The 15,349-nt window shown below is 39.6% G+C and overlaps 1 protein-coding gene across 1 annotated transcript in view; it reads right to left on the bottom strand.

Annotated features, from left to right (window-relative positions):
* SCD5 (stearoyl-CoA desaturase 5) overlaps positions 1-14,687 on the bottom strand; it is a 31,432-nt gene extending 16,745 nt beyond the window's left edge. The window contains exon 1 of the mRNA XM_083367195.1: positions 14,249-14,687. Coding sequence (XP_083223321.1) covers positions 14,249-14,471 — 223 coding nt within the window. The 5' untranslated portion in view covers positions 14,472-14,687. The remainder of the gene's footprint in view (positions 1-14,248) is intronic.
* Positions 14,688-15,349: the final 662 nt, after the last annotated feature.

Here is a 15,349-nt window from a genome sequence, read left to right as displayed (position 1 = left end):
GTCATGGCCTTATGGCCTCATATCTACAGTATAACAAAAGCTTAAAAAAACAAAACTGGAATTGTTTTCTATGAACCAGGCCAGTGTGTCTTATTAAACAGCCATGATTTTAAGTATTCTCACATCTTTTGTTATGAACCTAACCTGTATATCATTGGTTCAATGTGTAAGAATAAACTGGGATGATAACAGGAAAATCTGTTTGATATGACAGTCATGTTAGAAGTCTTCATGATGTGACCAGCTGCATATCTTCAATGCAATGTCCAGGTGTCCACTAGATAGCAGCAGAGGTAATTTGTTCATGTAGTCCTCAACTTGCAACAGTTCATCTAGGGACCATTCAAAGTTACAACCGCACTGAAAAAAGTGAGTTATGATCGTTTTTCACAGTTACGACTTTTCCAGCATCCCCATGATCATGTGACCAGAATTCAGATGCTTGGCAACTGGGTTCATATTTATGACCGTTGCTGTGTTCCAAAATCATGAGATCCTCTTTTGCGACCTTCTGACAAGCGAAGTCAATGGGGAAGCCAGATTCACTTAACAGCCAGGTTACTCATCAACTGCAGTGATTCACTTAACAACTGTGGCAAGAAAGGTTGTAAATGGAGCAAAATTCACTGAACAAATGTCTCACTTAACCACAGAAATTTTGGGCTCAATTGTGGTCGTAAGTTGAGGACTGCCTGTATTTCTTTGCTACCAGTCTGAGGACTATGATACAGTAGCTCTACTGATAAGAAGCTGCCTATTGCTATATTTAGTCCAGAGGAGGGGGAAAAATTATATACAGGTTTACAAACTATAGGAGAAAATATGCCAAATTATTCAAGAGAGATGCAGATGGATGTCCTATTTTAATTCAGAGAGTGGGGAAAAAGCTAGGAAAAGACTATTAATATTAGTAATAGAAGAAGAGTTCTAAATATAATTAAAATAAGTAGGATTTATTCCTGATTTCCCCCCCCCCCCTTCTCTCTCTCCCTCTCTCCCTCCCTGGATAAAAATGCACCATTTCCTAGTTTCTGGTCTCTTAATAAGATTTTGTTTATGTTCTTTTGCTAAAGGTAAGGAGAATGCAGTAATCTGATTGCTTGCATGTTTTGCACGATGAGGTTTGCAATACTCTGACTAAGAGGCAGTCTGCCAAATTAATTTGTAGCAGAGGTACAAGCTGGCTATGGGTAATGAAACCTCCAGTCCTCAATTTGCAGAGAAAGCTTAGTTGGCTTTGTAAAAAAATAAAAATAAAAAAAATCCTGGCTTAACTTTTCAAGAAACTCTATTGCCTTCTGCCTCCTGGCACTGTGAAGTTTGGCTATAAGTTCAATATAAATACCTATTTTTTCAGGGAGGAATTGGCCCAATTGAGGGTGTGCACCATCTGCTCTTTGCAATACATGACTTTTCCAAGGAGACATAAAGAAAATGGGCAAAAAGGAAGTGTTTCAATTGTCAGTTTGGTCTAGTCTCTAGTGGTTAAGGCACAAGGCTAGAAACCAGGAGACAGTGAGTTTTTAATCCCACCTTAGCCATGAAAGCCAGCTGGATGACTTGGGATCACCAGGAGCAGGTGAGTTCTAGTCTGGCCTTTGGCATGAAAGCTGAATGGTCACCCTGAGGCAGCCATTTTCTCTTAGTCTAACTCATCTCACAGAGTTGTTGTGGAAAAAATAAGAACAGAAAGGAGTATTACAAATTAAATTAAATAAATAAAAATAAATAAATATTAGATATGTTGGATGCCTTGAGTTGTTTATAATAAATAAATAAATAAATAAATAAATAAATAAATAAATAAATAAATAATAAATAATAAATAAATAAATAAATAAAATAATAAAATAAAATAAAATAAAATAAAATAAAATAATAAAATAAAATAATAAATAAATAAATAAATAAATAAATAATAAAAAAATCCTGAAGCTTTCTTTAGAGCAGGGGTCCCCAACCTTGGCAACTTTAAGACTTGTGGACTTCAACTCCCAGAATTCCCCAGCCAGCCATGCTGCCAGCTGTTAAACATTCCATTTCCCCCACTAATTGGTATGACTTCAAACTCTCACTACTCTCAGCCATTCAGCCATCTTAGGATGGGAATGCTGGGAGTTGAAGTCCTCACATCTGGAGAAAGTGGGGCTACTTCAGGGTGCTCAGGCTCAGGAATTCTGAGAGTTGAGATCCACAGATCGTAAAGAGGCCATCATTGCCCACCCCTGGACTATCTTATGCCGTTGCCTTTGTGGCCATTTTGTGGGTTCCCCTTGGCAGCTTAACTGGCCATTGTGGAAAACAATGGCATCAGAAGGACACTTCCATGTTGTTACATGAATGTGAGCACCTCATTTTCCTTCTTGGCACCCCAAACAATATTGAAAATTAAAATATTTGTTAGAAAAACCTTACACCGGCCTTCCTAAATTTAATACTCTCAGAGGGATTGAATTATACTTTCTAGTTACCAGTGTAGTTGGAGTTGATGGGAGCTATAATTTAGCCCTGGAGTAAGTAGCCTTTTTGTGTTAATGGGCACTTGTGGAATTTGAGATCATGGTGGAGGAACTATCACAAAATGGTTGCTAGGATAGTTAACTTTTCATAAAATGGTGCCTTGGTGAGTACAGCCATCGCCAAGCATATTTTTCTTTGAAGGCTGAATGAAGATATTAAATGCCCTCTCTTCCACTTGTGTGTTTTCTTGCCACTGATGTTGCTTACTACTAGGGGTGACATGACATCTTCTAAAATTTGAGGAGCTGCTACAAAGAAGGGGGGGCAATTTATTCTCCTGAAGGCAGGACAAGAAGCAATGGACGGAAACTAATCGAGAGAAGCAATCTAGAACTAAGAAGAAATTTCCTGACAGTGAGAACAATTACTTCACGCTGGTGATTCATTCTGGGAATTTCTTGAGGTTTCTGTATGACCCAGAGAACTTTAAAGATGACATTGGCACAGATCTAATATTGCAAACATAATACTGGTGAGTATGATCAAAATGTCTCCCTGCCAGGTAAATATAAACATAGGAATGCAATCTTTAAGTGGCTAGTTCTGAGCTGCTTCCAAGCGAAAGTTTGTCTTCCAAACATCTAATATCTGTAAAAGGGATTTTATCAGTGACATCAACATAGGGTAAGGTAGGAAACTCATAGAATGCAGCAAGCCAGGATATTAGATCATGATTTGTTGAACAAGCAACCATGATCTGCTTGAACCCTACTCTCAATCATACTTGCATATAGTTTTATTTATTTTTATTTTATTTATTAGGGAATAGAATAGAATAGAATAGAATAGAGAATAACAGAATTGGAAGGGACCTTGGAGGTCATCTAGTCCAACCCCCTGCTCAGGCAGGAAACCCTCTATACCATTTCAGACAAATGGCTGTCCAGTCTCTTCTTAAAAACTTCCAGTGTTGGAGCACCCACAACTTCTGGAGGCAACTTGTTCCACTGGATAATTGTTTTCACTGTCAGTAAATTTATTTTATTTATTTATTTTATTTATTTAGATTTATATACCGCCCTTTCCCGAAGGACTCAGGGCGGTTTACAGGGCATTTAAAAGAGAGTCAATACAAACGTTAAAACAAATTTAAAAAGATTAAATAAAACCCTGAGAACAGTAAAAAACCCAATTAAAATTAAAATTAGAGCCAGGTCTTCAGGTCCCGGCAGAATGAACAGAGGTTGGGGGCAGTCCTAAGCTCCGCAGGCAGCTGGTTCCACAAATTTCTCCTTAGTTCTAGGTTGCTTCTCTCCTTGTTTAGATTCCATCCATTGCTTCTTGTCCTCCCTTCAGCTGCTTGTCCTGATTGGTGTGCCACTCACCTAATCTAGCAGCATCCCTCAATATAACCTTTTCAGGGTAATGTTTGAGACCTTGTGAGGAGAAGAAACTCATGAGAAATTATAAAGGAGAGCTAAGAAACAATAAAAATATTTTCTCCACTGGGAATAAAAAAATATTGAGGACTGGAAGAAAATGAATCAAATGCAAATCTCATTTTGTATAATAAAATGAAGCCTAGGAAGCCTTGGAAAGTGATTAATGAACTTGATTTTTTTTAAAAAATCCTATTCTTTATTCATTTCTGTGGAACCAGATGGCAGTTGTCCATAAATCCATAGCTAAGAAAAATGATCACCATCTTTGATTTATTGTGTATTTCTCCAGAAAGGGAGGATAAGTTTTTTTTATAGAGACATACAGGAAATAATTTAGGTCTTGACAAAAAATGTTTGTCAGGAGAATGTTTTGCAATTTGGGAAAGAAGGCAGGGTTATCTCATGCCATCTGTCCACCCTATCCTGTCAGACATGACAGAGGAATTATGATATAAATACCTGGATTAGAAAAAGTAACATTGAAATTTATGTGGAAGCTATTCCAGTTATCTGAAAAAGACAGCTTGTGTGGTTCAGTGGCCCTGCAGAATAGTTATTTTTATAAGCCTTGAGGTTGATACAGTTAAAACCTATGCTCTGTGGACTTTCCCTTGTAATCTTCTGACGCTATTTAAGCATGTTCAAACCTATGGAGGATTTTCCGTTAAAGAAAAAAGAGAGAGAGAAAGAGGTGTTCTTAGCATCAGATGAGGATGTAAGGATAGAAATGTTGCAGTGCTTAAAAAGCTCCAAATAATAAGAGAATATTTATGAACTAGCTCGAATAATAGATTTTGCAATGTTTCAGGATAGTTGTCGGTGTTCTTGATTAAATTTAGACTAATTTCCCAGACAAAAGGGTTCCTGTTTATTTCCAGATACTTTTTTCCCTCTAAGCAGTGCAAAAAAGGTAGGCACTTCGGTCTCATTAAGTGAAAACTCAGCCTTTTGCTGTGGTGGGTTTCAGCCTACAGAGAGCTATGATCTAAGATCAATTGTACTGAGATGGCGCAGCAGAAACAGCGTCTCCAAGGGGATCCGAGAACAAAAGCTCAATTATATTTTTTTTTTCATAACAGCCAGCCACAGATGAGAAGGAGATGCAATAAACAGTTAGGTTTAAAATGTCACTTTCCAATGCAGCTTCAATTTAGGGAGTTCTCCTTTTAAACATGTTTGAATTATTTTAAATACGCCTTTATTAACTTAAATATAAACAACAAAGAAATACGATGTTCCAATTGCACATAAACGCAGCCATAGAAAAATGAAACAGAAGCAGCGAACAAAAAGGAGCAGAGACAGGGGAGGCAATTGTTGCCCAGGTAACATCTGAATCAGAAGCAACTTAAAAAGCAGCCTTCCTCATCCTATCTCCTTCAAATATGTCAAATTGCAAGCTCCATCCTCCTCAGCAGCTTTGCAATCAACATGAGTTTGCATGGCTTTGTAATACCTACTTGGTCTCACAGGAGAGAGAGAAAAGATGAATTCACTTGCAACGAACCAGGTGGGAATTTGTTTGAAGGTTAGTTGGTTGCACAGTCTGACCCAATCATGGCTTATTCCATAAATCACACATAATAAGGTATGGTTTAGCACATAACTGGGTACCAATAGAAAATAATATTTGTAGGTTGAGGATAAACGGTGGGGTCCTTGGTGCTCTCTGAGCTTGGGGTTTTTCCTGCAGATGTTTCATTACCCAATTAGGTAACACCTTCAGTGATAAGCACGGAAACACTGAAGATGTTACCTAGTAGGGTAATGAAACGTCTGCAAGAAAACAACCAAGCTCATAGAGCACCAAAGACCTTACACAGCAGGGTTCACACAATATGGTTATGAGAACCATAGTCTGATAAGCCAGCTTTCCTTAACCTAGTATCCTCCAGATGTTAACTCCTAGGAGTGCCAAGTAGAATAATCTTTGGACACACCAGTTGAAAATATTGGGAATTAAGGTCAATATGTTTGGAAGACATAAGACTGGGAAAGGCTACCACTGTGCTAACCCAAAATGTGGCTTGTTTCTTTGAGGCTTAATACGCTCAATGAATCCAACCATTCTGGTTTGCAAATCATAGTTTATGGCTTCGGGCATTGGGGATTTGTTGGAATTCGTTGTTGGAATGTATTTCTACGCAACAACTACAGTACTATTCAGCCAGTAGATGGCAGTATTTCAAAGTTTGGCTCTATATATACTCTCTACCAGAAGTCCCCAACCTTTTGGGCACCAGGGACTCGTTCCATGGAGAAAGGTTTTTCCATGGACTGGAGAGTGTGTGGTTTTGTGTGTTACCTGCATCCCACGGATGGGGCTTTGCTTGTTTGTGCAGACCGGTTGCTGGCATGCCGCAGCCAGGTACTGGTCCCCAGACTGGGGGTTGTGGACCCCTGCTCTATACTCCCAAAGATGCTTTTTCAGGAGGCAACTGGACTTTTGTTTTTCTTTGAAAACATTTCAATTCTCGTCCAAGAAGCTTCTTCAGCTCTGACTGGATGGTGGGGAATGGAAAGATTTATACACCTTGCAGACAGCTGGTCATTTGCATTCTTTTAGAGAGTCGTTGAGGCCACCTGGAGGTTTATCTGTGTGTCCCCCCCCCCGGGTCACCTGAGTGGTGCAAATGGGTGTGGGGCCTTCTTGGAACTGTTGAAAGGACTGTGTTGTAGACTGGAGATAGATGATGTCGTATCCCTCCCCCTCTCTTGACATAGATGGCCTCTTTGGCCCCTCTTTCAAACCAGCGGTCCTCTCTGTCCAAGAGGGAAGAGAAAGAACCAGAGAAGATAACAAAATACAAAAGACCTGCAACTAGACGTAGAATGACTGTGGCAACAGAAGACAAAGCTAATATCAATAGTAATTGATATTAAGTGCAATCCGAAAACAACAGGAGCAACACTAGAATGCCATTGGCCTTGACACATTCACATCAGTCAATTGCAGAAGGCAGCTTTACTCAGAACGGCTTACATCCTACGACGATACCTGTAACACCATCAAACGTCCACATCTGCCTGTCCCAGGTCCTTGGTAAGGACTCGATAGGTAGACAAAAATGCCAGATCCAGTCTGAACATCTGGTTGACCGTGGACAGTACCATAATAATAATAATAATAATAATAATAATAATAATAATAATAATAATAATAATAATAAATAAATAAATAAATAAATAAATAATAGGTTTTTGTGCCTTTCTAACAAGACAATGGTGAGAATCAAATTTCAAAGATCTGGCTTGTCCATGGTTCCCTCAGGTTTATCTGGTTTTATAGTTACATAATGAATAGCATTATTAGTATTGACATGCCCAGTGGAGTCCCCAGCAGCTTTATTATTAACTTCAAAAAAAGCAGAATTTGGCATTCTGCTTTTATGTTCACTCATACAAGCAAAGTCTTTCAGCAAGGTTTCAGAGTGTCTCAAATTCCTTTTTTTGGGGGGGGGGTGGAATTGTATGACTTTTCTTTCAATGTTGAGAATGGCTTCACAACAGGACACCCAGGGCCACCTGCAGTTCCTAAAAGCTTATGCTTTTTGATAAAGTTTGAAAGCCGCACATGGATTTCTTGTGATATTTGGCTATCACAAACACATCTCTCTGCACTTTAGTGAAGCAAAATTCCAAAAGAAAAGAAACCCTGAATATTTTATATGTTATTGTTCTCCTGCACAAACTCTCAGTGGTTTATTATCTGCTTTTCTACACTGAACTTTGGTCTTCCTTCTTCTCCGCCATTGTCCTTCAGCATCTTGGAAAGTCGCCCAAATTAAAGCAATTCCAAAAAAAGATATATTGCCTGAACTATACCAAGAATGAATGAATACAAAATAATTCTAGCCTTGGGGGAAAAATACTTTTTCTGTTAGGTCTAATTCACTCAAGCAGCTACCATATATATAATAGATATATAAGGTAAAGGTAAAGGTTCCCCCGCACATGCATGCTAGTCGTTTCTGACTCGGCCGGTGCTCATCTCTGTTTCAAAGCCAAAGAGCCAGCGTTTATCCGAGGACGACTCCGTGGTCATGTGGCCGGCATGACTAGACGCCAAAGGCGCACGGAACGCTGTTACCTTCCCACTGGAGTGGTCCCTATTTTTCTACTTGTATTTTTACATGCTTTTGAACTGCTAGGTTGGCAGAAGCTGGGACGAGTAACAGGCGCTCACTCTGCTACGCGGCACTCGGGATTCGACCCGCCAAACTGCCAACCTTCTGATCAACAAGCTCAGCGTCCTAACCCACTGAGCCACAGATAGATAGATAGATAGATAGATAGATAGATAGATAGATAGATAGATAGATAGATAAATACCCATCTCAACTCCTGAGCACTTGAAAGAAACAAGTCCCTGATGTTTTCTTGACAACATTTTTTAGAAGTTAATTGACCTTGTCTCTTTTCTAGGACACAGAAAGAGAGACTGGCCCCAGAGTCGTCCAGCTGGCTTCGGGCCTAAGGAGAAACTAGGTCTCCCAGTCTCCTGATTTGCAGGCTGGTTGGTGCCTTAAAACACTAGACCAAAGTCGTAGACAGCCATGATCAATGCTTCTCACTTCCATTCCACTAATGGAGTCAAAGGGTAAGATTCTGTATAAATGTTAATGTATTTTGTAGCAATACCTTATCCAAGTCTTTGGGGAATTCTGAGTGTATTATATTTAACTTGACTTAGCAAGTTTGCAAGGCAGCCTATTGTTATTCCTAAATGTCACAGATTACCTTTCTTTGAACACATACACATACATTCTTGGAGATATAGATCCTTCATCTGTTGGGAAGTTTCAGAGTAAAAAGATAAAAGTAAAGATTCTTATTAGGGAAATCCTGGGGATTGCCTGGACACCTCCACGTTAACCCTATGGAAGTTGTTTGTCATTGCCATTTTCTGGAATTTGTTTAATGACCCAGTTTAGCTTATAGTCCTGAGAAATTATGGGGCTCATTCTTTCAGGTCTAAGTCTGCTTAACCTTGGGGGAATCAGCCAGATGATACCACTTCCTCTGAGAAAATGTGAGATAACGAGAATTCTCTTCTTAAATTGGCCACAAAAAAATTTTTGAATAGGATTTTTGGCCTAATGCACTTAATTTTCATGCAAGGAATTTGTTCTTCAAAATAATTGTAAATAATTGCATTTTCTAGATTAATATACCCAATGGAGCCCTGATGTAGTATTTTTTACTAGAGAAACAACACGAACAACATTGATTAGCCTAATTTAAACAAAGATCAGAATTTTGCAAGTCATACATCATCCCTTATGACATTTTATGGAAGTGAAAGTTGGATTTTGAAGCAGGAAAGGAAGAGAACTGATGCCTTTCAACTTTGGTGTTGGGAGAAGATTCCTGAGAGTCCCATGGACAGCGAAGAAAACAAAACAAATGGATCCTTGAACAAATCAATCCAGAATTCTCACTAGAGGCACAAATGAGCAGGCTTACATTATCCTGTTTCAGACACACAATTCAAAGCTCCAGCTCTCCGGAGAAGGGTCTAGTGCTGGGGAAGATGGAAGGAAAAAGAAGAAGAGCAGCAAGATGGATGGATTCAGTTATAGTAGCCTTGAGTGCACGGTTGGAAATGTCAAAGGACCAGGTTTGGGGCAGATCATCAAGGAGAAGATCAATCTATGCAGTCACTAAACAACAATGACTTCATGGGATGTAATCAAATTATTTAAACCAGGGGTGTTAAACCTTGGCAATTTTAAGACCTGTGGACTTCAACTTCCAAGAATTCCCTAACCAGCCATGGAATTCTGGGACTTGAAGTCCACAAGTCTTAAAGTTACCAAGGCTGGACACCCCCTGACTTAAACCAAAAATCACTGAAGCAGATGATTAACTCTTTTTCCATCTCTCTGCTCTATTCCCACTTCTCCAAATATAGTAAGCAGCCACATCACCTGTAACAATATCCATTTAATGTGCCTCATATTTATGCAGCAAGGTTTCAGGAGGAGCCCCGGTGGCCGCGTGGTTAGAATGCAGTATTGCAAGCTAACTCTGCCCACAACCTGGAGTTCGATCCTGACTGGCTTGAAGTTGTAAACGTAAAATGAGGACCCAGATTGTTAGGGGCAGTATGCTGACATTGTAAACAACCTAGAGAGTGCTGTAAAGCACTATGGGGCAGTATATAAGTCTAAGCGCTACTGCTAAATCCTCCAAACTGCTCACCTTTCAGTCATCAAATCTCACTGACAAAGCCAGGTTTCTGAAATTGCATTTTTTAACTGTCTGGGAAACTTTTCCAAGAATGCATCTCTATTCAGGAGTGATGAATCTTGTGCCAAGATTAAAACGGAGAGAAGAGTAACAAAGTGGTTCACCACTTAGTCTCTATAAACAATCCACATAACTTACAAGTTATGAGTCTCAACTGTTATAAGAACAAGTGCTTTATCCAGGGTGGAAAGCAAAGAGATTTACAGCTCCCAAGTGCCGCGGAACCCTGATTAATAAATGATTTCCTTCCTTTATTCCACCTCTGCCCCAGCAAATTCTGGATTTTTTAATTAATCATTATTTCCCAAGACAAATGTGTTAATCTCCCAGGGGAAATAAAAAACCCTGTCCCAAATAAACAGTGTAGGGATGTAGAGTAACTTATGAGAATGAGGTGGGAGATTAGAATTGTATTGTTCCTCCAAGAGGAAAACCATTATTATTACGAGGGGGGGGGAAAGAGGGTTCATTAAATAAAATTAACAAAATTAAGACTTGTACTCTTGAGCAACCAAGATTCATTCACAGCTATGCTTTTTAATTTCTGGAAAAGGATGATCATTGCTATAAAAATATTTTAAAAAGAAAAGCACAATAAAGCTTTTCATAAAATATAGGCCCAACAGACCATTATTTTGGAGGACCTTTATTACCAGTTTTTCCATCTGATGCCTTCTGGCAGTTTACAGAATTACAGACAACATAAATGTATCGTACAGAACATTCCCATATGCTAAACCTGGATTTCATAACACCTCCTCCTCTTCAACTGGTAAAAGCTCATTATAAATTGATTTAATAATAGAAAAAAAGAAATCCCACAGCAACCATGACAATGGAAAATACTTATCTAGATTTTGTTACTGTCTGATTGCTTAGGCTCTTTATAAGCTGCAATCTCGGTTTAATAATAGAATAGAATAGAATAGAATAGAATAGAATAGAATAGAATAGAATAGAATAGAATAGAATAGAATAGAATAGAATAGAATAGAATAGAATAGAATAGAATAGAATAGAATAGAATATATGGAATGGAATGGAATGGAACGGAATGGAACGGAACTGGAACAGAAGAGAACAGAACAGAACAGAACAGAACAGAATAGAATAGAAAATATGGAATAGAATAGAATAGAATAGAATAGAATAGAATAGAATAGAATAGAATAGAATAGAATAGAATAGAATAGAATAGAATAGAATAGAATAGAATAGAATAGAATAGAATCTGGAAGGGACCTTGGAGGTCTTCTAGTCCAACCCCGTTTAGGAGGACCTAAACCAGGGGTCAGCAACCTGAAACAGTGAAAGAGCCACTCGGAATTGGTTCCCTCACAAAAGGAAAAACTGGGAGCCGCAAAAAATGTGTGCGCATGCGCGTACATGTGCGCATGTGCAGAACAGGGTTTGACTGAAGAGTGGAGACAAGGCGAGATATGCACCTACCCTGCATATTTGAATTGATTGGTTGAACTTTTTTAGTCCCACTTTTTTTTTGGGACTGCACATGGCAGAGGACTGGGAGCCTCAGGAGACGGCTGAAAGAGCCACATGCGGTTCCAGAGCCGCAGGTTGCAGACCTGTGACCTAAACCATCTCAGACAGGTGAATGTCTAGCCTCTTCTTAAAACCCTCCAGTGATGGAGCGCCCACGATTTCTGGAGGCAAGCTGTTCCACTGGTTAATTGTCCTCACCGTCAGGAAGTTTCTTCTATCTTTAGTCCACTCTTACAGTAAAAGCTGAAGCATCATTTCTTCACTAAAGGAGAAGAAGACAAGACTCTAAACCAATTTATGTGCCACTTAACTCCCAGTTCATACATTCAAAAATACATTAGCCTTTCTTCATTTCTGCTTTTCCAGTGTTTGCCGTGGAAAAGGGGTAAAGGGAGCACTAATGTAATGTTGCACAGCTGCTATGCTTAGGAGAAGTCTGTAAATGTATTTTACATTGGCAAACTGATGTGAGAAGGGAACAGAGAACAAAACACACCAGTTGCTTCACAATGGGCATACTGTGGGATTATAAGAGGAACAGGTTTTCAGTCCACCCAAAAGGGATATAGGTTTCTCTTTGACAACAGGGTGGTGAGAGACCTGGTTAAGGTTCTTGACAATAAGAAAGGTTTTTGACAGTAAAACAATCAACCAGTGGAACAGCTTGCCTTTAAAAGTTGTGGGCGTTCCAACGTTGGAGGCTTTTAAGAAGGGACTGGACAACCGTTTGTCTAAAATGATAGGGTATCCTACTTGAGCAGGGGGTTGGACTAGAAGACCTCCAAGGTCCCTTCTAACTCTGTTATTGTGGCTTCCTCAAATTAGAAAGTTCTGAATCCTGATCTGCCTTCCCTACATGATTATCCTAGAAAAACATCCTATTCTGGGAATCTGGGCCATTTTGGTAATGCAGTATAAGTACGTATTTCCATTTGCTTTGCTTTGTCCTTTAGTATCTGATTATTTCATATTTTATCCTCTGCCCCATTATTATAATTTTCTTTGTAGAAACCTCGTTGAAAGAAGAACAAGCTAAGCCTAGATATATAATGATTCAGCAGCATAGGAAAAAGACAGTTGTGATGCACAAACGTATTTTCTTTGTACGGTTTGCACAGGAATTAAATTTTCTTTATACAGTTTGCACAGGAATTAAAGTCAGGTGTCACCTTTAAATCATTTTTCACATCTTGGTATGAAATTTGGTTTGCAAGGTTAGCACCGAATTAAATCAAACGCCTTGGCAGCTAAGGCTGCCCAGCCACAGATTGAGAATAGAGCTATCTCCCTGCATTGTCTAAAATTAAAGAAGCTGACAACACAATAAGAAAAATATTCACAAAGCAGAAGAACATCTATCCTAGCTGCAGGAAATAAATGGAAAAATCCATATTGCTATGGCTCACACCTTCAAAAGCAAATGGTACAACTATTGAGAGTTAAAATTATTCATCACCTTTCTGAAATTGTCTCTCCTCAGTCCCAAAAAGCCACTATCCTATAATTATTTCCCTGGAAATAATTCCATTGAACTCAGTGGGACTACTAAGTAATTATGTATAGGATTTCACTATGGTTATACTCTTATGCATCACGAAGTCAAAACTGGACAAGTACTGGTGAATTTTTTTTTTAAAAAAAGACTTTCCTATAAGAACCACCTGCTAAAAGCAAAACAAGAAAACACTCTTAAATCTTGAAAGCAAGCTTCTAAAAAATAGAATTCTTAAAAATCAGTGAGAGCAACCTCACTTCATGAGTTTTAGATATGGAAACAGGTTCCTTTATTATCACTTCCTTACTAATATTGCCTTTTTTCTCATAAGTATACGATACCTTTGTCACACAAAATATTTATGAGATGCTGTACAGTATTTATTTTGTCGGTGTTTTCCCCTTAGGTTGGATGCATCTAGCCTATCCAGGCTACTTCAAAGGGAGCGTTTACAAGGTCAGTTCCTGCAGATTTGTTAGCTTCGAGCTATCCTTTTGTCTAAAATATAATCCAGCAAATTATAAGACTAATGAGAATTCATGCTGCGATCAGGCCTGTTGATGAGTAAAAACCTGAGATTTTAATCTGTTGGGAAAAGCACCAAAAGCAGAATAGGCTTATTCAATCTGGACGAATCAATTGCAAGAGTTTCATTTTTCAAAAGCTTCTAAAGAATAAAAACCTGAGATTTTAATCTGTTGGGAAAAGCACCAAAAGCAGAATAGGCTTATTCAATCTGGACGAATCAATTGCAAGAGTTTCATTTTTCAAAAGCTTCTAAAGAATGAACGATAATTCTTGCAAACAAAACTGGAAGTTTCTAACCTACTGAATCTAGCCAGTCCTTTTGCACCCGTAAGCCAAAAATAATAACAATAACAACAATAATTCTACAGTAATGCTTCCCCCCCGCCCAACACACACACACACACACACACACACACACTTCTTAAAACAGGCACTCCATTGTGAATGAATTTTCCTGAGGAACAGACGCCTCTGAAAGAATTGCATGAAAAGAATTGCATGAAAACAAGGCAACCCGACCTCATGGAGGAAAATGCTTTAAAAAAAAGAGAGAGAAAGAAAAGAAACTTACCCCAGATCAGAGTGTACAGATGGGCCTTGGGAATGAGAAGAAGAGAATACACAGCCCCAGTGTGAAGCAAGGCCATCAGGATGACATTCCTCCACACAATTTGCCTGCCTTCCCCTTTCTGCTTTTTTTCTTCTTCTCTTGATCCGAAAGGGCTCTCGGCTTGTCCATTGCAGGACACGTCTGCCTCTCCATCCCTCGTGCTCTTGGCTCCTAGCTTGGACATGACGGGCCCCAAAGAGTACCACGCTTGGTGATGGACCTTCACCGGCTGCCAACGCTGGTAGGAATTCTTGCTTTGACTGAAGGACTGGAAAGGCCAGAGGAGAAAGGGGGAACGAAAGCCTGCGATTCTCTTTTGTTTTAGGGGTCGGGCTTCTGTTTTTTTTTCTCCCCCCCCTGCCTTCCCTGCCTTTTTATCCCTTCCTCTCCTTTTCCTTCCCTGGACGGTTGTTCAAAGGTGTCTAGGGATGCGCGGCTTGGAGTCGAACAGCTGTTGCCAGCATATTATCCATGCTGCTGCTGCTGCTGCTGCTGCTGTGGCAAAGCTGAACTCCTCACAGTAACAGAGGATGAAAAACGGGGGAGGGGGGCAGGGGAGAAGGAAAAAGAGAGAGAGAGAGAGAAAGAATGGGAGAAAAACCCTGCATAGCTACAGCCAATCATATGCCCGCTCTTAAAGAGATCCAGAGGGAGGGAGGGAAGGAGAGGGATGGAGAGCAGCGCAGAATCCCTGCCTGCTGCTGCTGTGCTGCTGCTGCTGGTGGTGGTACCTATCGGTTAAGCCGCAGGGACAGAAATTCTCCAGCTCTGACAAAGTCCTTCGGGAGAAGGGCGGTATAAAAATTTAATTAATTAAATAAATAAATAAATAAAGAAGAATGCCGTGCAGATATTCCCCATGCAACTGGAATCAGAGGGAGAGAAGATCAGTTTGGGATTAGGAGTAGCCCAAGGCATTTGGGGTTTGGTGTGCAAACCGTGGTTAAAACCCAAAGAGATTAGGGTGATCAGTGAAGCCAGATCCTGAATGGGCTAGGGTTATGTGTAGGTCTGCCAAAGGAGACAAGAGTGGAATATACTATTAGTACATTTTGAACCTTT

The sequence above is a fragment of the Vipera ursinii genome, assembly GCF_947247035.1.
Source record: "Vipera ursinii genome assembly, chromosome: 7".
In the NCBI taxonomy this organism is placed as follows: Eukaryota; Metazoa; Chordata; class Lepidosauria; order Squamata; family Viperidae; genus Vipera; species Vipera ursinii.
Note: the sequence above shows the minus strand (reverse complement) of the source record. Positions and strands in the feature narration are given on the sequence as shown.